General features: G+C 49.8%; 1 protein-coding gene across 1 annotated transcript in view; it reads left to right on the top strand.

Annotated features, from left to right (window-relative positions):
* IQCH (IQ motif containing H) overlaps positions 1 to 24,853 on the top strand; it is a 218,024-nt gene that overhangs the window by 19,917 nt on the left and 173,254 nt on the right. Inside the window, exon 4 of the mRNA XM_062204812.1 lies at positions 4,307 to 4,424. Within this exon, the coding sequence (XP_062060796.1) occupies positions 4,307 to 4,424 (118 nt within the window). The remainder of the gene's footprint in view (positions 1 to 4,306; positions 4,425 to 24,853) is intronic.

The following is a 24,853-nucleotide window of genomic DNA, read 5'->3' on the forward strand; positions in this document are numbered from 1 at the left end:
GGATCAGCGCGGTGCGCCGGCCGCAGCGCGCCTACCGCGGTGGCCATTGGAGGGTGAACCAACGGCAAAAGGAAGACCTTTCTCTCTGTCTCTCTCTCACTGTCCACTCTGCCTGTCAAAAAAAAAAAATCCATGTTAATGTTATTTGTAGCTATGAAAGCTGATATTGCTGAAGAAATTTCAGTGATGTGGAACATGTCTCATAGTAAATGTTGAGAGACAAACATCAGGATCTACAATTACAAATACATTTGCTTTTGGGGGCGGGCATTTGGCGCGGTGGCGAGAACAAGGCTCAGGACGCCCGCAGAGCACATCAGAGTGCCAGGTGTGAGCCCCGACTCCGTCACTGCCGACCCAGCTTCCTGATGCGCTCCTTGACAGGCAGCAGATCATGGCCCAAGACCCTGGGTCCTTGCCATCCATATGGGAGCCCCAGATTAAGTTCTGTGTCCTCGTCTTCAGCCTGGCCCAGCCCTGGCTGTTGCAGGCATTTGGGGGAGTGAACTAGTAGCTGGGAGATCTCTGTGTTTTTCTCTGTTTGCCTTTCAAATTAAAAAAAAAAAAAGAAAAAGAAATAAATAACTATTCACTCTTTGACCTATAATCCACGGAAGCCAAAGGATTTTAGAAATGCAATGAGGGAGGCCGATGTGGCGTAATGGGTAAAACCGTAGCCTGTGATGCTGGCATCCCATGTGGGCACCAGTCCCTGCCCTGGCAGCTCCATTTCCAATCCAGCCTCCTGCTAATGGCCTGGGAAAAGCAGCAGCAGATGACTCAAATGTCTGGGCCCCTGCCACCGATGAGGGAGACCCAGAAGAAGCTCCTGACTCCTGGCTTCCACCTGGCTCAGCCCTGGCTGGTGCAGCCACTTGGAGAGTGAACCAGAGTATGGAAGATCTCTCTGTGTCTCTTCCTCTCTCTCTGTAATTCTGACTTTCAAATAAATAAATCTTAAAAAAAAAATACATGCAGAGACTCACTTCTGGAAAGATGATGTGAGGATTGTTTTTCCTCTACCTCTCACTAAGTATGGTTAAAACCCCAGGGCGGGCCGGCGCCGTGGCTCAACAGGCTAATCCTCCGCCTTGTGGCGCCGGCACACCGGGTTCTAGTCCCAGTCGGGGCGCCGGATTCTGTCCCGGTTGCCCCTCTTCCAGGCCAGCTCTCTGCTGTGGCCCAGGAGTGCAGTGGAGGATGGCCCAAGTGCTTGGGCCCTGCACCCCATGGGAGACCAGGAGAAGCACTTGGCTCCTGCCTTCAGATCAGCACGGTCCGCTGGCTGAGGCGGCCATTGAAGGGTGAACCAACAGCAAAAAGGAAGACCTTTCTCTCTGTCTCTCTCTCTCACTGTCCACTCTGCCTGTCAATAAATAAATAAATAAATAAATAAATAAAAACCCAGGGCACTGTGTATGAAACAAGCTTGAGAAGACCCTAGAAGATGCAGAGAAGGAAGCCCAGCCGGGAGCCTTGGGACCAGGGCACAGCACATGGGGAACTTTCCGGGGTTTTCCTTTTGCTTCATATACCTGCTATGTGATCTATTTCACTTTTCTTCTCTCCAAGGGACTTGTTTAAACGTTTCTTGCAAAACAAGTCTCTGACACCAGATCTCTTAGTTTATGTTTGTTTGGGCATGTTTGGATTTCTTTTTTTACTTTTAAAAAATGTTTCATTATTTTGTATGAAATGCAGAGAGACAGTGAAAGAAACAGCTAGGCGGATGGACAGACAGAGGTCTCCCATCCTCTAGTTCAAGTCCCAGGGCTGGGTCAGGCCCAAGCCAGGAGCCAGGAAGTCCAGGTGGGACTCCCGGTGAGTGGCAGGGACCTAACTGCTTGAGCGACCACCTGCTGCCTCCCCAGGGCGTGCATTAGCAGGAAGCCGGGATTGGAGCGGATCCGGGAGGAACCGAGGCACGCCGGTAAGGGATGCTGTCCCAAGCAGCATCTTCACCGCTGAGGCAGACACTCGTCCCCAGACTGCTCTTTGATAACTGACCTTCTCATGTACCTTGCAAGATTTTTTCTGGAAGCGAGGCATGACGTATTGTGTAATGGAAACTGGGGTAGGTAGGCCTTTAGTGCAAAGGTTTATGTGTGTCTGGTGAGGATTTTTCCGTGTTTACTGGATTCCAAAACGGCAGGTATCTGAGGCTTCCGTTTCTTCCAGTGTCTTCCTCCCTCCCCTCTGTTGTCTTGGTGTTTCCCTGGAAGGTCCTTCTTCAATGGACTCTCACCCCTTGCAACTCTTGCATCCGTAGCCCTGTATGACACGGGGCTGGGTGGACTCGAAGGTAAGGTGTGCATGGGGCGGGGAAGCATTCTATACCACTGTCATCAAGGCTCAGTCTTTTGATGGGCCTTTGAGCTTCACACGTTTTTTCCTAGAAGTTCCCCCAACCTTGAGATGAGGCAGGAGGGCACGGGGAGCTGGAGTTGGCCAGTTGCCTTTTCCCAGGTCAGTTAAAGCTTCGGTAGAATACCGGTCCTCATTGAAAGCCAGACTTCGTGACAGAGAACAGAACAAAGAACAGAATTCTCGGGGAATATTTCAAATGAGGGTTTTCTTCTGTGATATCCACACTGAGAGCACAGTAAAGCTCACAATAGTGTGGAACCCTCTAAGACCTGCCCCTCAGAGTGCCCAGCGCACGGCTGACCCACATGAACCGCCCGCCATGGGTCCAGCAGGCCGTAAGCGTTCTTCTCAGGACTGACTCCGGCGAAGGACTCTGCTCCCTTTGAGCTGTGAGTCCGAGTCCCCTCCCCCAGTGCCAGTTTGTCCCCTGATCTCCAGTCTCTGATGGATAGAAGAAGAGTTGTGGTTTATTTTGTTTGTTCAGTGTTTTTCTTGTTATAAGGATGGGAGTGACAACTTCTAATCTCTTTACATCTTGGAATGAAATCAGAAGTCCGTTAAAGTTGCTTTTTAGTAATAATGTTACAAAAATAGATATTACAGTAAAGTCAAAGTTCTGTTGGTAGTTGAGTTTTTATTGATCTTAATTATGTTGACCATGTTAAAGAATTGCCTGCTTTGGGTGCGACGCTGTGGTGTAGTAGGTTAAGCCTCTGCCTGCAATGCCGGCATCCCATATGGGTGCCAATTTGAGTCCCGTCTGCTCCACTTATGATCCAGCTCTCTGCTAATGGCCTGGGAAAGCAGTGGAAGATGGCCCAAGTGCTTGGGCCCCCACACCCATGTGGGAGACCTAGAAGAAGTTCCAGGTTCCTGGCTTCGGATTGGCCCAGCTCTGGCCGTCACGGCCATTTGAGGAGTGAACCAGTGGATGAAAGACCTCTCTTAGTCTCTCTCTCTCTGTCCCTCCCTTTGTCTGTAACTCTGCCTCTCAAATAAATAAATAAGTCTTTATAAAAAAGAATTGCTTGCTTTTAAATTAAAAAAAAATTTTGAGTAATTTACAGAGAGAGAGAGAGAGAGAGAGAGAGAGACAGAGAGAGCTTTCATCCGTTGATTCACTTCCCAATTGGCCACATTGGCCAGGGCTTGGCTGGGCTGGGCTGGGCTGAAGGCAGGAGCCTGGAACTCCATCCTGATCTCCTATGTGAATGGGAGTAGGGGCCCAAGCACTTGGGTCATCCTTTGCTGCTTTCCCAGGCACATTACCAGGGAGCTGGATCAGAAGTGGAGCAGCTGAAACTTGAACCAGTGCTCGTACAGGATGCCGGTGTCACAGGCGGCAGCCTAACACACTACACCATAACACCCCTAAATTTTAAAATTTAAGCATACCAGGATACATGTATGCTCATTCTTACAATTTCATTTTGTTTTTACATTGTTCTATGGAACAATCCAGTGCTTAAATAGGGATTTCTTTAACCGTCTCTGATCTTTAACTCTTGGCGGCTATATAAAATAGCAAAAATGTAAAGCGTATGGGTGTAAATTGCTTAGTGACCATCATTTGGAATACATTTAACACTGGCTATCCTGTAATTTGGTTTTATTAGACAAAATATAGCATTATGTATTTGTCTTTTCCAAGAAATGTTTTATAGTGCAATAATTCTGTCAGTTGTTAGTCACATAAACTCAGCCAGGGATAAAGTTTTTTATTCATGATATAATGGTCGTTATCAGACTCGGAAATTCTTCTGCTAACTGCAATTTTATGGTGGTAAAAATGCTAAAGATTGGTCTAATTTATTGAAATCAGTGATAGAATGTTTCCTATAAAACATAATCTTAACTATGAAGCTTTGTTTTAAAATTACAATTTGAGAAGCTTTTAAGATAGCAACTTTGACCTTAAATTCTATTGCTGTTTACTTAGGCTGCTTCCAACTGTCGTCGACCAGAAGTCATTTGTTTTCCCTCTGGAATCTGAGGGTAAACTCTGGCAACCCCAAAAACAGCAGAGTTCACTTCCACGTGTGCTTCCAAAAGCAAAGGTAGGAACAGAGCAGAGCTCAGGCACAGGAAGTAAGTTAGGGAGCGCCAGGGGCTGGGGGAGGGGAGGCTGGGAGCCCCAGCGGGTCCCACGGGTTTCTGCTGGGGATGGTGAAAATATTCTGCAACAACTGGCACAACTCTGTGAATACATTGAGCACCCCTGGATGCACACTTTAAAAAGGCGAATGTAGTGATGTAAGAACTAGATCTCAGTAAACTTGTTCAAACGTCTTTAAAGAGTAAAGGTGGGATATCTGCCTTATTTTCGAAAAGAGCAAAACATAATGAATATACAGGTTTGTTTCTCTGATTTCATATTATTATTGTTTCAGATATGTTCATGGCTTCACTAGTTTCTTCAACAAAAGAGCTTTCTTTAGAAAGGAAAATAGGGGCCGGCGCCATGGCTCACTTGGTTAATCCTCCGCCTGCAGCGCTGGCATCCCATATGGGCGCCGGGTTCTAGTCCAGGTTGCTCCTTTTCCAGTCCAGCTCTCTGCTGTGGCCTGGGAGGGCAGTGGAGGATGGCCCAAGTGCTTGGGCCCCTGCACTCGTATGGGAGACCAGGAAGAAGCACCTGGCTCCTGGCTTCGGATCAGCACAGCGCCGGCCGTGGAGGCCATTTGGGGAGTGAACCAATGGAAGGAAGAATTTTCTCTCTGTCTCTCTCTCTCACTGTTTATAACTCTACCTGTCAAATAATAAAAAAAAAAAAAAAGAAAGCAAAATAAATCAAAACATAAGACCTTTAATTTTTTTTTTTTAAGATTTAGTTATTTATTTGAAAAGCAAAGATACGAGAGGAGAGACAGAGAGAGATCGATCTTCCATCTACTGGTTTACTCCCCAAATGGTTGCAACATCTGGGACTAGGCCAAGCCAAAGCCAGGAGCCAGGAGCTTCTTCCATTTCTCCCACATGGGTGCGAGGGCCCAAGCCCTTGGGCCATCTTCTACTGCTTTCCCAGGCACATTAGCAGGGAGCTGGATGGGAAGTAGAGCAGCCAGGACTTAGACTGGAGCCCATATGGGATGCCAGCACTGCAGGTGGAAGCTTAACCTTCTATGTCACAGCGCCAGCCCCAGGGCCTTTAAATTTTTGAACAGAATCCTGAAAAGAAGGTATCTCAGTGGCCAGGAATTGAGTTCAAGAGGTTTCTGACTTTGCGTCTGTTGTTACCTCAATTTCATTCCTGTTCCCTGCCTGTCATTGTCAAATTGGGCTGCCATAGCAGAATATCACAGACAAGGCGGCTTAAACAATGGCAGTCAGGTGCTGGAGCTGTGGCTGGGCAGGTGAAGCTGCCTATGACCTACATCGTTGGTGTCCCATATTGGAGCACTGGTTTGAGTCCCAACTGCTCCACTTCCCATTCCAGCTCCCTCCTAATGAGCCTGGGAAAGCAGCAGAGGATGGCCAATGTACTTGAACCTCTGCCATCCCAGATGGAGCTCTGGGGTCCTGGCTTTGGCCTGGCCCAGCCCCAGCCCCAGCCATTGCAGCTATTTGGGGAATAAACCAGTAGATGAAAGATTCTCTCTTACTCTCTCTCTCTGGTACTCTGACTCTCAAATAATTAAAAAGAAAATGGCCTGAACAGCATGTGGACACAATGTATTACGCCACTGCCTGCAACACCGGCATCCCATATAGGTATGGGTTCAAGTCCCAGCCCCTCCACTGCTGATCCAGCTCTCTGCTAATGCACCTGGGAGGGCAGCAGAGGATGGCCCAAGTGCTTGGGCCCCTGCCACACACATGGGAGACATGGATGGAGTTCTATGTTCCTGGCTTCAATCTAGCCTAGTTCTGGCCATTGCAACCATTTAGGGAGTGAACCAGTGGTCAGTCACTCTCTCTCTGTCTCTTTCTCTGTCTCTGTCTCTCTCTGTAACTGCCTTCCAAGAAAATAAAAAAAAAATAAGAAAATTTTTAAAAAATCAAAGCAAGAGCAATGTATTTCTTAAGTTTCTGGAGGCTGATGTCCAAGATCAAGGTGCTGACAAATCTGGTGTCTGATGGGGGCACTCTTTCTGCCTGGGACAATTGTCTCACTGTGTCTTCATTCATATGTGAATATGTATACATATAGACACCCCACAATTTTGAACATAAGCTATCCTGTAATTTGGTTTTATTATACAAAATACAGCCCTAATTAGATATAATTTTAGGATGTGATAATCCTGCCAATTGTTAGTCATAGAAACTCAGCCAGCCAGAGGTCTATCTGTCTGTCCATCTATTTATAGAGCAATCACATTTGCTATTGTAAGGGCACTAATCCCATTCATGAGGGCTTCATCTTTTTTTTTTTTTTAAAGATTTATTTATTTACTTGAAAGAGCTACAAAGAGAGAGAGAAGGAGAAGCAGGGAGATAGAGAAGGGGACAGAGAAAGAGAGAGAGAGAGAGAGAGAGAGAAGTCTTCCATCCGTTGGTTCACTCCCTAATCGGCTACAATAGCCAGAGCTGCACCAATGAAAAGCCAGGAGCCAGGAGTTTCCTCTGGGTCTCTCACACGGGTGGAGGGGTCCAAGGACTTGGGCCATCTTCTACTGCTTTCCTAGGCCATAGCAGAGAGCTGGAGTGGAAGTGGAGCAGCTGGGACTCGAACTGGCACCCATGTGGGATACTGGTGCTACAGGTGATGGCTTTACCCGCTATGCCACTGTGCTGGCCCCAAGACTTCATCCTTAAAACTGAATTACCTCCCAAAGGCCCTACCTTCTGTATCATCACCAGGATTTCAGCATAGGATTTTTAAGGGGACACATTCATTCCCTAGCACTTCTGACTCCCCAAAAGTAATTATAGGTCACCTCTTTTGGGTGCCAGGTACCCTTGTCAATGCTTTGGAAACACTAACCTGTTTAACCTTTGGAACCATCATAGGAGATCTTATCCTGATCTTAATTTTATTGGTGCAGAAACTCAGGTGCAGAGATGAGTAAGTTGCCCAAGAGAATGTAGCTGGTAAGTGTCAGAGCCAGGATTGTGAACCCCAAAGTGCACAGATCCAAGGTTGTGTTTTCTCCACTGTGTTATAGTGTTTTATTTTATTTTATTAATTTAAAAGCAAGGTTTCTTTAAGTCAGAGACCTCCAGCCAGAGTGGCCTGGAGGGGCACAACTGTGATACAGTTTTAAAATCACCTTATTGAGACACACCGTATATACTATAAACCTCGCCTTTGTATTGCCCTGTATTTTTCCTTCACCACACTTGCCAGTTTGTAATTGGGTAGTGAGTGATCTGATCTTTTTCTGAACATCTATATTCCTATCAGATGGTAAGCTTAATGAGGACATGATCTGTGTCAGTGTGTTCACTGCTCTATTAGGCCAGGAGGAGTTCAATAAATGTTTGTCGAGTGAATAACTGAAGCCAGCCCAGCAACCTCTAAGGGCGTGCTTAGCCCCAGGCAGGCTCTTCTGCACTACGTGAGCAGCTCTCTCCCACCTGTCATTGCACTGGTTACGTGGGGTTCATCAGGCCCTCCCAGTGGACAGCCTACTTCATGGTTGTTAGAGGACTGTTGGAGGCACACTGGCCGGCGAGGGTGATCTGGTTCCTGCTCCCACAGGGCTTGTGTGCTACAGGGGCGAGGCAGAGCACCGCCATGAAAACTCCAGGTAATAGTGAAGGCTCTAAGGACAGTACAACAGAACGCTGTGGTAGACGGAGCATCAGCCTTCTGAACTCCTTCCTTTTAAGCGGCTGCTTCAGTTACGTTTTGGGGCTTTTTATTATTATTATTGTTGTTGTTGTTCCCCAAGAATCTCAGGAGAGCCACAGTTGGTCCACCAGAACAGTGATTGGATGGAAGTTTCTGGTTTCCAAGAACAATGAATACAATTCCTGAAATTAGGACTATTGCAGAATGCGTAACTGCCATTCTTGTCCCAGGAAGCAGTAAAACAATGGCCACACATCTACTTTTCCCAGAGTTTTGAATCCCGGCAATGAGGATAAAAATAACAAAGTCCTCGAGCTGCTGAGCACGACCCTGTGTCCTTTTCAGTGCTGTGAGCGTGGGCCAGCGTCATCAGAGAGGGGCACGGACTGTTCCCCTCCCTGACTTCACCTCCAGGGCCTGGATCCCTGTTGGTCTTTGACTTTTAATATCCATGACATCTGCCTAAATACGTAGCCAGTGACACACAGGGAAGGCCCGAGTCTGCTCTGTAAGGGCAGTGACAAACTGTGCTGCTTCCCCAGCTGTCACCCGTGCCCGCTACGCCAACACAAAAGCTCCTATTAGTCAGTGGTTATGAGAGCCGGTGGCACGTGACCACCCTCAGTAGCCCACTTTCCAACCTTTCACAAACTCGGCGAGCCCCAGTCGCTTCTCCAAGCGCTCCTTCCCTGCAAGTGGTGGCTGTTTTCGGAACTCTACTTAACACCCCAAAGCCTAAAATGACAAACAACTGGGAGTTCTCAGTTATAATTAAGACCATAATTAACAATTGCTTATTGAGATGCTTTTAACTTTGAATATGCACATTCAGAAACATAATCTAAAAATTTATACTAATTTTTTACTTTCTGAGGATTTCCTCTTGACAAAAATGATTTGGATAAAATATCAGTAAATAGAATTGGGATACAAGGTCTTATTTTCAGGGTTTATAGGTAACTGTGTAAAATATACAGACTCCATTTTTAAAAAAGATTTATTTATTTGAGAGGCAGAATTACAGATTTACAGAAGGAGAGACAGAGAGGAGAGGTCTTCCACCCACTGGTTCACTCCCCAAATGGCTGCAACAGCCAGAGCTGGGCCAATCTGAACCCAGCTTCCTCTGGGTCTCCCACATGGTTGCAGGAGCCCAAGCACTTGGGCCATCTTCCACTGCTTTCTCAGGCCATTAGCCAGGAGCTGGATCAGAAGTGGAGCACCAAGCACTCAAACTGGCACCTATATGGGATGCTGGTGCTGCAGGTGGAGGCTTTAATGCACCACACCACATTGCCTGCCCCATAGGCTCCATTTTTGCTATTGAAAACTTACTGGGGCCAGGGCTGTGGTTCAGTGGGTAAAGCCAACGCCTGCAGTGCTGACATCCCATATGGGTGCCAGTTCAAGTCCCGGCTGTTCTACTTCCAGTCCAGCTCTCTGCTATGGCCTGGGAAAGCAGTAGAAGATGGCCCAAGTCCTTGGGCCCCTGCACCTGCGTGGGAGACCCGGAAGAAGCTCCTGGTCCTATCTTCCGATCAGTGCAGCTCCAACCATTGCAGCCAATAGGGGAGTGAACGAGCAGATGGGAGACCGCACCTGTCAATCTGGTATGCTCATTTTCCCATGATGTGCCTGTGTCTTGGCCAGGACCAGGAAGGAGGAGATGCCATGATGACCATGTGGAAGTTCAGCTTCACATGGAGGCCCAGTGAAACTATGCAAAGCCTCACGAGTTAAACTCTGCCCAGTCTGTAGATTTAATTAGGGCACCACACCTCTCTCCTAAGAGAGATGGATAACCCTGGCGGTGCCTTTTCTTTCACTCTGGGCTCAGGACCGTGCTCATGCACCCTGGCCTCCTCCCTGTCTCTTGCCTCATGGGCAACTCTCTGGGTATCTTTCCATGTGGGGTGACCCACGCTCAGGTGTGAAGGTATATTCACCCTCTCTTTTAAATAAATCCTACTCTCACTTGTGCTCACTTGAATTCTTTTTTTAAATTGTTTTAAAAGTTGTGTTAATTTATTTGAAAGGCAGAGTTAGAGAGAGGGAGAGACAGAAAGAGAGAGATCTTCCATCCACTGGCTCATTTCCCAAATGGCAACAATAACCAGGGCCAGGCCAGGCTGAAGCCAGGAGCCTGGAACTCTGTCCAGGTCTCCTACATGGGTGGCAGGGGCCAAGTACCTGGACCATCTTCTGTTGCTTTCCCAGGCACATTAGCAGGGAGCTGGGTAGAAGTAGAGCAGCCAGGACTTGAACTGGCGCCCATGCAGGCAGCGGTTTAACTGACTGTGCTACAATGCCGGCCCCTACATTGAATTCTTAACTCTGTTGAGGCAAGAAGAGTAAAGATTAAGATACAAAGACCCATGGCTGGCGCCGCGGCTCACTAGGCTAATCCTCCGCCTTGCGGCGCCCGCACACCGGGTTCTAGTCCCGGTCGGGGCACCGGATTCTGTCCCGGTTGCCCCTCTTCCAGGCCAGCTCTCTGCTGTGGCCAGGGAGTGCAGTGGAGGATGGCCCAAGTGCTTGGGCCCTGCACCCCATGGGAGACCAGGAGAAGCCCCTGGCTCCTGCCATCGGATCAGCGCGGTGCGCCGGCCGCAGTGCGCCTACCACGGCGGCCATTGGAGGGTGAACCAACGGTAAAAGGAAGACCTTTCTCTCTCTCTCTCACTGTCCACTCTGCCTGTCAAAAAAAAAAAAAAAAGATACAAAGACCCATAACATTAATAGCACATGTGCAGATATGTAGGGCTTGCATTGGTTGTGCTTTTTTTGTTTTTATGGAAGAAGCATTAATTTTGAATGACTAGAAACAAAAGCCAATACTACAAATGAAGCTATGTTTATACCATTATCTTAATAAAATCTATGCTATTTCAAAGTCAAAAAACTTTGGAATTAAACATAGCAGAATTTGAGAGGACTTCAAAAAATTCATGGAAAATAGAATTAAATGACAAGCTTATTTTGAATCCACAGTTTTTCACTATACTCATTTTCCATGAACTTTTAAAAGACACCCCTACCCTTATGGTGTCATAATTACAAGTTTTTCTATTGAATATCCCTAACAGCAAAAGCAGGGAAACGTGATCCTGTGGGTTCTAGGGTTGAGTCTAAACAGCTTCAAAGCAGGTGGAGAAAAGTCTCTGTTATCTCCAGCTTTGTCATATAAACGTGTAAGAATTTCCCACCCCGTTCCGTCAGATGCCGACTTCTGTTTCAAAGCTGGAATCAGGAGTGGAGCTGGCACTGAAGCGCAGGCCCTCTGATAGGTGATGCGGGCATCCCACGCGGTGTCTTAACCACTGGCCAAAAGCCCACCCCCCGGAGGAAGCATGGGTTTCAAGGAAAGTTTCCTAAAGGTGAAATCTGAGGAGTCAGCGGAAGTAACCCAGAATGAAAGCGGGGAGACTGAGGACGGCGGGCAGAGAGTGCGTGCCGAGAGGAGCCTGCATCTGTCAAGACCTGGGGGATGGGAGGGTGAGCCACGTCCAGGCTGACTGGAGCCCAGGACATGGGGGGAGAAGGATCTAGGAGGTGACTGGATGGATGAATGGTGCTATGAGCCGGGGTCGAGTCCCGCATAATAGCGCTTTCAGCAGGAAAGTGGTACAGTTTAGTCCTATTTATTGCTTTATGAAAGGTTACTTTAGCTGTAGTGTGGTGGAGACAGGTGCAGGGATGCCAGTGAGAGATGACAATGTTCTAACCAAGATGGGTGGTGAGGAAATGGAGCGAGGCTGCAGAGGCAGAAACCAAAGTCTGCAGATCCAGGAGAGAGGGGAGTGCAGGGCAGGGCGAAGATGTTGACTCAGGCAGCTGGTGTGGGGGCGATGGGGCGCTGTTCACTGAAATGGGGAAGTAAGATGTTCTATTTTTATATGAGCTTCTTGATAAATGCAATGATTCCTGTAAGGGAAATTAGGTATGCACATAGACATTTAAGACTGGGCCCTTAATTGCATGGGGTTTTAGGATCTGAGGTTGGGAAGAGATGGTTCAAATAAAAGAGAATTTCATAGAAGGAGATTTTGCCTGGGTGAAAAGAAGATGGAGGGAAATAAGACAGCGTAGAACACTTGGATTAGCCGTAGTCGGACACAGCCGATCTTAGGCCTCAAGGGGCGCGGGGAGGAGGGATGCTTTAGTGGATACTGCTGTGTGCTGCCTAGATGCCCAGCCTTGCTCTCCTCCCCCACTCGGGACTGAAGCATCCACTCCCCTAACTGCTGTGGGAGATCCTTCCAGGGCCATGTGACAGGGCGCCAGCACAAGGGAGTTGCCCGCAAGTTGTAGCCCCATCCAACGACTGACGGATATAAAGTCTAGCCCCCTTGTCCCAAGTCGACGTAGAAATGAGAGACATACCTCCAGAACTTCCCCTAAGACCAGCTGAGGATCTGATACCTGCACCAGGATCCAGCCTCTTCCTCTGCCCACTGCTCACAGGTGTCAGTCACGTGTGCTCTCCCAGGAAACCTCCTGTGACAATCTCTGTTTCCTCAAACTGAAACAAATGCTTAGGTTGCCTGTTGTGGAGATGGGGGGAGAGCTGTGGACAGTGTGGTCGATGGTAACTGTGATCTTTAGAGGACACAGCACTGAGTGGGACTCCACCTGTGGCACTGCCCTGGGGGTGGGGGAGCCAAAAGGGGAAATACCCCAACCTCATGCTCCTCCCTTCTGATCTCCCACTTCCCCTTCCCAATGGCAGATGGAAGGTATCCAGCACAAGGTGTATTCTTTTTTAGAACCACTCATTTCCAAAAGTCACATGTGCACAGAGTGACCAAACACCCCAGCGTCCCAACCAGAGCACTTGTAAGAAGGAAAGAGGGGAGCTGGCACCGTGATGTAGTAGGTGAAGCAGCTGCCTGTAGTGCCAGTTCAAGTCCCGGCTGCTCCACTTCTGATCCAGCTCCCTGCTATGGCCTGGGAAAGCAGGGGAAGATGGCCCAAGAGCTTGGGCCTCTGCACCCACATGGGACACCCAGAAGAAGCTCCTGGCTCCTGGCTTCAGACTGGCCCAGCTCCAGCTGTTGCAGACATTTGGGGAGTGAAGCAGCAGATGGAGGACCTTTCTGTCTGTCTCTCCCTCTCTCCTTCTGTAACTCTACCTCTCAAGTAAATGAATAAATTTTTTTTTTTGACAGGCAGAGTGGACAGTGAGAGAGAGAGACAGAGAGAAAGGTCTTCCTTTGCCGTTGGTTCACCCTCCAATGGCCGCCGCAGTTGGCGCGCTGCGGCCGGCGCACCGCGCTGATCCGATGGCAGGAGCCAGGGGCTTCTCCTGGTCTCCCATGGGGTGCAGGACCCAAGGACTTGGGCCATCCTCCACTGCCTTCCCGGGCCACAGCAGAGAGCTGGCCTGGAAGAGGGGCAACCGGGATAGAATCCGGCTCCCTGACCAGGACTAGAACCCGGTGTGCCGGCGCCGCAAGGTGGAGGATTAGCCTAGTGAGCCGCAGCGCCGGCCAAGTAAATGAATACATCTTAAAAGAAAGAAAGAAAGAAAGAGAGAAAGAAAGGGGGAAAGAAAGAGAGAAATAAAATAATTAGTTTAAAACATAAAAGGAAAGAGGATGGCATCAATGATTACTTTGGGACAGCAGGGGTAGCCACCTTCCCTCGGAATACCAAAACGTTCATTCATTGATTTATTAAATGCTTGTCATACAACAGATTGATTGCTTACTGGGCAGTTGGCTGTCTCCTAAGCAAAGGGGAACCCATCCATAAGAACACACTAAGGCCGGCGCCGTGGCTCAACAGGCTAATCCTCTGCCTTGCGGCGCCAGCACACCGGGTTCTAGTCCCGGTCGGGGTGCCGGATTCTGTCCCGGTTGCCCCTCTTCCAGGCCAGCTCTCTGGTGTGGCCAGGGAGTGCAGTGGAGGATGGCCCAAGTGCTTGGGCCCTGCACCCCATGGGAGACCAGGATAAACACCTGGCTCCTGCCATCGGATCAGCATGGTGCGCAGGTTGCATCGCGCTGGCCGCGGCGGCCATTGGAGGGTGAACCAATGGCAAAAAGGAAGACCTTTCTCTTTGTCTCTCTCTCTCTCTCTCACTGTCCACTTTGCCTGTCAAAAAAAAAAAAAAAAAAAAAAGGAACACACTAAGGGAGGCTGGGAAGCTAACATGAGACGCTTTTGCACCAGTGCCACAGAGAAGGGGTTGACTCAGGGAGCTTGGGGAGGGAGGGAAAGGCTTCCCCTAGGCCATGATGCCAGGTCTGGGTTCTGGCCAGGTAGTCTGGCAGGGGATAGAGGTGGACAGCAGAGGGCATGTGCAAGGATCTGCTCATCAACAAGGGCATGGTTTATCTGGGGCAGAGGGAACCCAGTGATTTCTTGTGGTTAAGATGTAGAGTTGTTTGAAGAGAGACCAGGGGTGTGGCTGAAGACAGAATAAGGGAGGGCCAGATTGTGCTGCAATTGGTGAAGTGTATTTAATGCAAAGGATTTGAATTTGTATTAGTGGCAATAGAGAACTATTTAAGAATTTTAAAGTGAGAACTGGATTATAATGGTGATTTGGAAAGCGACATGGAGAAGGAGCTGAGTGTCACTGAAGGCAGAAGCCCTGTGCTGATGCGGTGGAGAGATGACGAGGGTCCGAATGAGCATGTGGCCGTGGGCATAAAGAGAAAAGAGCAGGTTCTCAGGCCTGTTGTAATTAGGGGTAGGACTGGCAGGGCCTGGTGATGGGTTGGGAGGTGTCCACTTGGATGGTAGTGACACTGCTGATTGAGATGGAGAGCGTAGGAGCACATATGCTGGGGTGGTGGTCGGAGCAGGAGAGTGAGATTAATTCTCTTCCAGACAGTGTTGAGCCCAAGGCACTTACGGAAGCTACAGGCCAAAATGCTGGACAGATCCACGTGTGGCATGGAGCTCAGAAAATAGCAGAGATTGGCCCATAGATTTTCTCTTATTGGCATGCGGGGGGTGCTTCAAGCCAGAGATGAGGCCCCTCAAGGAAAGCACCATGCAGATACGATTACAGCGTTGTCATTGAAATCTCTGTTTTCCTGGATCGTAAGATCCCACCAATCATGAGTCAAAATCAACTAAGAGATCTTCAGGTTACAATGGATTAACTGTAATCTTAGTCTAAACCTTTTTATTCTCAGCCTGAAGGTTCTTCCCAATCACTTCTGGCCAATTGATATTATGTACAGCATTGTAATGATGATAATGGCAGACTGTTTTCAATAACCTTGACTGGTGGTGTTTAAAAAAGTTTTTTTTTTTTTTTGGCATTCTTGACTTGTACTGGAATTCTGGGCCTAATGAAAAATACTAGGGTTTCTTTCTACTGTCTTGGTTGGTTGAATGCGTAAATTCGTATGTTCCTTAACTGGATGATTTACCCATCCTTGAAAGTTAACCCTTCTCTTGAAAGACAGTGGTGGCTTCCAAGAGTGAGCTCTAGGAAGTCCATGAGTGACTGCAGGAACTGGTGATGTTCGGTCTCCATAGTTTTAAAGATTCTAGAGGAGCTGGTATTTAGGACACCGACATCCCAAACCAGAGTACCTGGGTTTGATTCCCAGCTCTGGATCCTGACTCCAGCTTCCTGCTAAGGCAGACCCTGGTAGGCGGTGGGGAAGGGTCAAGTTGTTGATGATGGCTCCGGTGTTTGGATCCCTCCCACTCATGTGGGAGACCTGCATTGAATTCTCCGCTCCTGGTTTGGCCTGGCCCAGCCCCAGCCGTTGCATGCATTTGAGGAGTGAACCAGTGAGTAGGAGCTCTCTCTGTCTCTTGCCTGTCAAATATATATATATATATATATATATATATATATATATAGAGAGAGAGAGAGAGAGAGAGAGAGAGAGAAAATTGAATTGACTTGAAAATAATTTTAAAATACTAGAGTCTATTCTACGAGATTTGCTATGCTCATTTGTGAAAGACAGTTTCTGCATCTGTAATAACTTTTTTGTTTTAATGCTGAAAAATGTTTAAAAGACATTTTAAACAAAAATTAGAGATCCTAATTTTAGCTTAAAATTTAAGCAGCTGTGGTACTCCCAGGGCACAGCACTCGATTGTGGTGATGAGAACGTAGCGGATTCTTGTGCGTGACTAAATTCTCAGCTGCACAATCGCACCGCGGCTTATTCTTGTGCACAGTGACCTGCAAGTGTCTTTGGGCGTCAAGTATAAGAAAGGCGGACTTGAGAAATGTTAAGACTTGAAAACACATTTGTCTTTAAAGAGAAGAAATACAGCAAATGTCTTAAGAGTCTTTACACTTCATCTAACAATGTCGGTGTTGAAAGAATTCTCGGAGATTTGCGCTGTGACTGCCTTCACAAGCAGTTTGTAGGACATTCGTTCAGTTTATTTAGCACATGGAATAAGAAGTGTGTCCCAGTCATTGTGCTACATAGCATAGGCATGCTCCCTTGCCATGTGGGACTTAAGGGAGTGGTCTCCCTCGGGAGCCTGGGGAATGCACCTTTCGGGACTGTCGTGATGCTGTGGGTGCACTGCCAGCGCTTCGTGGGCCAGGGCTGCTCTACACTTTGTGCAATGCACAGGACATTGTGCACAAAAAGTGCTGCTTCTTTCCCAATATCAACAGAATCCACCGTGAGACACGCTGCCGGAAACAGACACAGTGGTTTTTCAGGCCAAGACCAATCACCAGGGAGGGGAGCCAGTCTGTCTGTGTCACTCTAGGTGGTACCTGTGGCTCAGCTCAGATGCTCTGTTTACCAGATAGCTCAGGGTGAAGACACTCCAAAAAATGTGAGGAAAGCCCGAGAGCTGTGAAAAGGTGGTCCTAGCAACCGGAATAAATGCATAGATTCTCAAATAGCACAATACTCGGCACATAGCAAAGTGCTCAACTTCGAGTAGTAGTATGATTATTAATCTAATTCTAGACTCTCTGATCTTGAAGGAACCTTAACAGATCAGTCAAACCCAGTGTTAACACAACATCCCCCCCGGCCCACCTCTCCACCATGGAATGTTTTGGGGGTACAAGTAGTCATAAAATACTCGTAAAAGGCAAGGAAAGGGTTAGAGGTAAAAAGCACAGAGGATAAGGAAGAGGAGAAAGAGCAGCAGGAAAGGTTCCTAGGCCGTTCCCTGTCGTGTCTGGCAAGCTGCAGGCTGTTTCACAATAGAAATTCCTAAACTATCTAAATCAGGGGTCTTCTGAGAAGCATGATGCCTGGGTATGTTCACAGGTCAGAGAGGGTAAATCCACCTAAACATCAATTCCTTAAAATGAGTGCCTTCATCATCAAACATTTAAAACTTGGCTATGATGTAGGATGACACAGCATCTGTGTCTAAATTAGAAAAATCTTTCATTTTGTGAATTTGGATCCAACTGAGAATGTGATTTCCTTCCTTCCTTCCTTCCTTCCTTCCTTCCTTCCTTCCTTCCTTCCTTCCTTCCTTCTCTCTCTCTTTCTCTCTTTCCCTTCCTTCTTTCCTTTCTTTCTCTCCCTCCCTCCCTCCCTCCTTTCTTTCTTTCTGTCTCTCTCTTTCTTTCTCTCTCTTTCTTTGTCTCTCTCTTTCTCTCTCTTTCTTTCCCTCTTTCTTTCTCTCTCTCTCTCTTTCTTCTTTTTTTCTTTCTTTCAGAAAGAGAGGGAGACCTCAACCATTGGTTCACTTCCCAGATGCCCACAACAGCCCCTCACTGAGCCCAAAACCAGGAGCTAGGAACTCCATCCATGTCCCCCATGTGAGCAGCAAGGAACCAATTCCTTGAGCCATCACCACTGCCTCCCTGGGTCTGTATTAGCAAGAATGCAGGAATCAGGAGCCAGAAGTGGGCCTGAAACCCAGGTGCTCCGATTTGGGATGTGAGCATCTTTTTTTTTTTTTTTTAAGATTTATTTATTTATTTGAAAGTCAGAGTTACACAGAGAGAGGGGAGAGAGAGAGAGAGAGAGAGACAGAGAGAGAGAGAAATCTCCCATCTGCTGGTTCACTCCCCAGATGGCCACAATAGCCGGAGCTGTGCCCATTCTAAGCCAGGAGCCAGGAGCTTCTTCTGGGTCTCCCATGCGGGTGCAGGGGCCCAAGGACTTGGGCCATCTTCTACTGCTTTCCCAGGCCACAGCAGAGAGCTGGATTAGAAGTGGAGCAGCTGGGGGCCGGCGCCGTGGCTCACTTGGCTAATCCTCCACCTGCAGCACTGGCATCCCATATGGGTGCCGGGTTCTAGTCCTGGTTGCTCCTCTTCCAGTCCAGCTCTCTGCTGTGGCCTAGGAAGGCAGTGGAAGATGGCTCAAGTGATTGGGCACCTGCATCCACGTGGGAGACCAGGAGGAAGCACCTGGCTCCTGGCTTCGGATCGGCGCAGCACGCTGGCTGTGGCAGCCATTTGGGGTGTGAACCAGCAGAAGGAAGACCTTTCTCTCTCTTTCTCTCTCTCACTAACTCTACCTGTCAAATAAGTAAAAAAGAAAGAAAAGTGGAGCAGGTGGGTCTTGAACCGGCGCCCATTTGGGATGCTAGCGCTTCAGGTGAGGGCATTAACCTGCTGCACCACAGCCTTGGCCCCTGGGATGCAGGCATCTTGACCACTAGACCAAATGCCAGCCCTGAGAAAGTGATGTTTTGAAGTTTTGAGAATTTTTGACATTCTAAGGAGTGACGTGATGAGAGATAGAGGCTGGAGAGAGACCGAGCAGCTGAGGCGCCTCACAGAGCGCGCTGAGTTCCCCGTCCCTGACTCTCAGGGGAACGGTTGTTCGGATGACACAGCTGGCTGGATTTTACCAGATGGGGTCGGGGGGCAAAGAATACCCACACAGAGTGCAGGTCAACCAGCCCGTCCTCTGATGAGAACGGAAGCTCCATGAGAGCAGGGACTTGTCTTTAGTCTGTGAGTTTTAAAAAATCTCTTAATTATGAAGTATTGAAACAGACCTGCTGGAGCTGGGGCTGGGGCGCGACAGGTTCCACTGCTGCCTACGGTGCCCAGCATCCCGTATCAGAGCGCTGATCGGAGTGCCTGGCTGCTCCACTTCCTGTCCAGGCCCCTGCCAGTGTTCCTGGGAAGGCAGTGGAAGATGGCACCAGTCTTGGGTTCCTGCCACCCCCGTGGCAGACCTGGATGGTTTTCCAGGCAGATGGCTTCAGCCTCGCCCAGCCACAGCTGTTGCGGCCGTTTGGAGAATGAACCAGCTGATGGAAGCTCTTTTCTCTGCCTCTCCCTCTTTTACATACATAAAATAAATCTTTTTTAAAAATAAAGTAACACATACCTGCTACATACTGAATGTCTGTGTCCCGCCTGGCTGAGGCCGTGTGTTGGAGGGTAGCCTGTGACAGGACAGTGTCTGGAGTGAGGCCCTGGGGAGGTGTGCGGGTCACGAGGGCGGAGACCACATGAACAGGATTAGTGCTTGTGGGAGAGGCCCCACGTGCACACCCAGGGAAAGAAGGTGACTGTCCAGGAGCCTGGAAGCAGGCCCCCACCTGACCAAATGTGCTGCGGCCTTGATCTTGGCCTTCCAGCTCCAGGACTGAGAGAAGTGCAGGTTGTTATTGAGTGGTGTGTGGGTCTTGGTTAGGGCAGCCCCGGCAGGCCAAGACGACACGGAGGAGAGCCATGGGGAATCATCTCCCCATTGCTTAGACTTAACTGCCGTCAACCTCTGCCGCTTGTGCTTCGCCTGCTTTTACTGAAGTGTTTTAAGATCCAGACTCAAGACTTTAACGCTTTTAACACACATCTTTAAAAATGAATAGGTTCCTTACTCACTTGCAATACTGTTACCACACCTAATGAAACCAACAATTATTCTTCAGTATAATAAATTCCCAGTTCATATTCAGATTGCCCCAATTATCTCCCAAATGACTTTTACTGCTTTGTTGGCTGAAATCCAATCCTGGACCTGTTGAGGTTTTACCACTATGGCTGATTATTTTATATTTAAAACAGAGGGACTGTTTAATTCGTTGCTATATAGTAAGTTTCTATACTGCCTGAGCCAGAGCAGGTGCCCAGTAGACGACACTGTAGTAGTTAGAACTATGACGCCACATCCTGGCCCCACCACCTACTAGCTGTACTTTGGCAAGTTACATCCTCTCTCTCAGGCTCCATTGTTCATCTGAAAAATGGGTACAATAATATTTTCTCATAGGGATAGTGTAAGGATAAATGAGTTCATAACTGTAAATTGTTATTTTTTAAAAGATTTATTTATTTGAAAGGCAGATGACAGAGAGAGAGTAACACACACTCTCTCTCAGACACACACACACACACAGAGGGCCGTTAGGAGGGAGAGATCTTCCATCCGCTTGCTCACTGCCTAAATGGTTGCAACAGCCAGGACTGAGCCAGACCGAAGCCAGGAACTCCATCTGGGTCTCCCAAATGTGTGTCAAGGACTCAAGCACTTGGGCCATCTTCCCCTGCTTTCCTGGGAGCCTTAGCAGCGAGCTGGATCGGAAGTGGAATGTAGAGTGTGTTAGTTTGTGAGAGCGAAGCTGGGGAGGGGACAGGAGGGGGAGCCACACACACACACACACACATACACACACACACACGGTGAGCCAGAGTGGAAATCTGATGGCATCGAGGGAGGGAGTGGCATGTGGCGTGGCTGTTGGGAGGAAAGGCACCTGGGGCAGAGCGAACGGGCTGCGTGAAGCCTTTAAGCCATAGGGCATTCACAACGGAAAGGAAGGGGGGGGGGGGAGAGAGAGAAGGGAGAGGGGGAGGGGAGAAGGGGGGGCCCACACGTGGCCTGTGTCGCTCCAGAATTTCCCTCAGGTATGTGCCTCTGGACCCGTCCAGAGAATTCGCCGGTGCGGCACTCCCGGTAAACCCTGCTCCCCCTCTGACTTGTGGTGGGGACGCTGACATGGCCGAGAGGAAGCCGCGCTAGAGTTGGGCGTGAGGACTGCCACGCTGCAGGCCGGCACTGCCGTCCGACTGTGACTCCATCCCACTCAGCGGCGTAGACGGAGGCTCACGCTCCGGAGTGTGTGTGTTACAGAGGTGTAGACTTCGGGAGGTTGAGGCTTTAAAGAAGTTGATACTTTACCTAAGTTACAGCTAGTGGAGCAGATGATTAAGTATGATATTTGGGGCTTTTTCTATTTAAAAAATCATCATGAAAAATAGGCCCTTAGGACTATACCCACTAATAACATTTCCATGGAAAAATTCAATTAGCTGCGTGGTTTTCACTCCCAGCCCCTCTCCCAGAAGCCCAAGCCACTTGCTATGTCTGCACAGACTTCCTGTGTTTTATTATACGGCTTTCCGTGGTCCTGTGACGTCTGGGGGGGGCACCCACATTTCTTTTTTTATTTTTTAAATTGTATTTGTTTGAAAGACAAACAGACTGCCCTTCTGCTGGATGACTCCCCAAGTGCCTGTGGCTGCCAGGGCTGGGCCAGGCCCCAGCCAGGAGCCCAGAACTCTACCCGGGTCTCCCACGTGGGTGGCAGGAACCCAGCTACTGGAGCCATCGTCTGCTGCCTTCCAGGTTGCACGTTATCAGGAAGCTGGAATTGGGAGCAGAGCCGGGACTTGAACCCAGGCACTCCACTATGCAATGCGGTGTCCCAGGCAGCAGCCAGCCGGTGCCCCCGGCCCCTACATGCCAGATGTTTAATGCCCTTCCCTCCGGCTCCCCGGGAGCTGCTGGCGCCTTGCTGTGCAGGATGCCCGTCGTTTCCTGGCCCCCAACTCAGGAGAGCAGTGGCAGCCCGGGAAGGCAGCTCATGAGTGGTCGGCCGACCCTCGCACCGTAAAGGTGGACAGGGTGTCACCTGTGGCGCACTGGTGATGGACAGGGTGCCACGCAGGGATGGGTGGGCCACAGCGGCCGAGTGTCAGAGTAACACAAACATGGAAAAGCTAAAAACTGCCTTTCACCACGGGGAGGGAGGGTGGTTTCATTCCCTCCAAGATGTGGACAGCGCTGTGCGGCAGGTGCTGGCGAGGCCGATCTCCGTGCCGAGGGGCGCGCAGCGTGCGGGCGGGTGTCCCACAGACAGCACGCTGCGTGCCCTCACAGAGGCTGCAGGAGCAGGCCGTGGGACTGCCGTGGGCCACACCTCCGCACCCATGCAGAATATCCTAACAATGCCTCAGCGCCGCGAGGGCCTGAAAGCCCCTGGCCTCTTGCTGTTTCACAACTTCCCGCTCTTCTGACAGTGTCCTTGCCCCCCTGGGCTACGCTGGAGGCCATGCTGCTGGCAGAAACGGTTCTCTTCCCAGCACCCGCCCCCCACCCATGCTCCCACGGGAGCTGGGCTCCTGCTCAGCAGGGCATCACGCCGTGAGGAATTAGCTCCCTCGTTTTGGAGCCTCCTCGAGACGGCGTGAGACCACGCAGCCCAGCCCTGTCCAGTGGGTCCTGAGCTGCAGCCTCCTGGGGGATGGGTTCAGGGGAATTTTTTGCTCTCCTCATGAAAGGGATTGTCACAACTGGCATGTCCCTTCCCTTCCTCCCAGCCTGGAACACAGGCACGACACCCGGAACTGCAGCACTCATCTTGCAACAGGAGGTGACAGACGAACCAAAGGCTTCGCTCTGAGGATGGCAGAGCAGAAAGAGAAAGGGATTGGGCCCCGGGTGGCCTCTGTGGGCAGTTGCACTAAAGTCAGCAGTGGTCTACCTTGGGTACTGGAGAACAGACCCCGGCAGGGGTTGCTGTCCTTCTGTGCCCACTCTCGCTGACCTCGTCCACGGTTCAGCTCCGCAGTGTCTCTCCCTCCTTCCCCGAGGAGCCTGGTTAGAGCTCACCACCCCACTGCTCTGCTCGCATCCGAGAAGCCGCACGTGGCCACGCTGGCCTCACTTTAGTCTCATGACCCCACATTTCAAGGGGACACCAAAGCCAGTGTGGAAAGGCCAGCACCTTCCTGTGGCAAAGTCACTTTCCCAATCTTCGAGATGTTTCATTTGTTTATGTATGTACTCATTTATTCTTAAAAAATAAGTTTTCCTCTCTTTTAAAAAATGTTTATTTGAAAGGCAGAGTGACAGACAGGGAGAGAGAGAGAGAGAGATCTCCCATTCACTGATTAACTCTCTAAATGGCCGCAGCACCGGGGCTGGGTCAGGCTGAGACCAGGAGCTTGGCGCGCCATTCAGGACTCCTCCATGGGTGGCCAAGGCCCAGGTGTGTGGGCCCTCCCCCACGGCTCTCCTGGGCACATTAGCAGGAAGTTAGCTTGGACGTGCGGCAGCGGGACTTGGGCCCATGCTCCTGTATGGGATGCAGTGTTGCCGTCAGCAGCTTAACCCGCGGGGCCACAGCGCCCCCAAGAGGGCTCCTTCAGACCACTCCTCCCTCCACAAACTCTTACCACTCGGCTCCCCACAAGCTGATGATCTCCCTTCGCAGCCCAAATAGTCAGTGAAATCGGATGAAATCCACCTCCTTTCCCGTGCCGGAGTCTGCGGGCAGCCCCTCTATTCGTCTCTTTCTTGGTAATAAAACCCTAGATTTTTAACCAAAAATGTGTGACCTAACGTAAAGACTACATTTTCTAGCTTCCTTTACGGTTTCATTGCAACCTAGAACTGGCTAATGGGATGTCAGGGGACATATGGGCAGTTTTCAGTGGAAGTTCCTTAAAGATAAGTGACTCGTGCCTTTTGACGCTTTTCTTCCCCTTGTTCACTTCTGCTGCCTGGAACGAGGCTGTGATGCCTGGCACTTTAGCAGCCATGCTAGATCAGGAGGAGGAGACCCACACATCAGTGATAGCAGAGCGCTTGGAAGGAGTCTGGACCCTGGTTACTTCACGGGCTCGCAAACCCACCCTGAACTACCTACCTCTGGGCTTCAAACACATGAGTGAACTAAATTACCCTGCCTCATGTAAGCTCATTTTTCCAGCGCTCACAAAATTAATCCTGGCCTTCCCAGTATCTAGTCCACCTGTATTCTACGTCTTCTCTCTTGGTAACGCAAGGAGTGCCCCGCCCATCAAGGCCAGGCTTTCACTGGGGCCTTCGTTTCCACAGTGAGCCCCTCTCATGACTCATCAGTTTCTCACTCCTGAGTCGCTCCCGAATCTCGGCATGACCCAGTGTCTTCACCCGGCTTGCAGGGTAATTGTCCTCTGCTCAGAGGATCAGCCCCTGCTCACCACCTCCAAGGAGGCCTCCCTGGTTCTCCATCCCCTTATCCTGGTGCATTTTATGAAGAGCACCGTCAGTATCAACACTTAATTGTATGTGCATTTATGTGTTTTTGTCTGACTCCTTATAGTCCTTCAGGAATCTGAGACCCGCGTAGGGACGGGGTCTGTCTTTCCTGTTCCACACCTCTTGGTCTCCGTAAGCGGTTGAGTGAACGAGCAACTCATTGAGAGCAGAGAGGGAGAGGTGGAGTTCGGGGAGGCCTCTCCGAGGAGGCTGTGCCTGGATCTGAGTTCAGGGCTGAGGGCAGCTGGGCCCAGAAGACCCTGAGCAGGGAGGAGAAGCATCCCCAGGAGAGGGGCCAGCCTCTGCCCGCAGAAGCAGACGGAGCGTGCTCTCCTGAGCAGAGACTGGTGGCCGCTCAGCACGCCGGGGACGCCTGGGACTCGCGGCAGTCGGCGGGGAGCAGCAGGAGAGGGGCTGGGCCCCAGCGGGAGACCAGATCGTGCCACCCTCTGGGAAACTCCCCGGGGGTGGAAGGGCGAGAGCCACGTGCCAGTCAGAGATCAGAGGCAGGAGCTCACGCAGATTGGAGACACAGAGACCCGTGCCAGGTCTCCGTGACAATCAGCGG

The sequence above is a fragment of the Lepus europaeus genome, chromosome 11 (genome assembly GCF_033115175.1).
Source record: "Lepus europaeus isolate LE1 chromosome 11, mLepTim1.pri, whole genome shotgun sequence".
NCBI classification, from domain to species: Eukaryota; Metazoa; Chordata; class Mammalia; order Lagomorpha; family Leporidae; genus Lepus; species Lepus europaeus.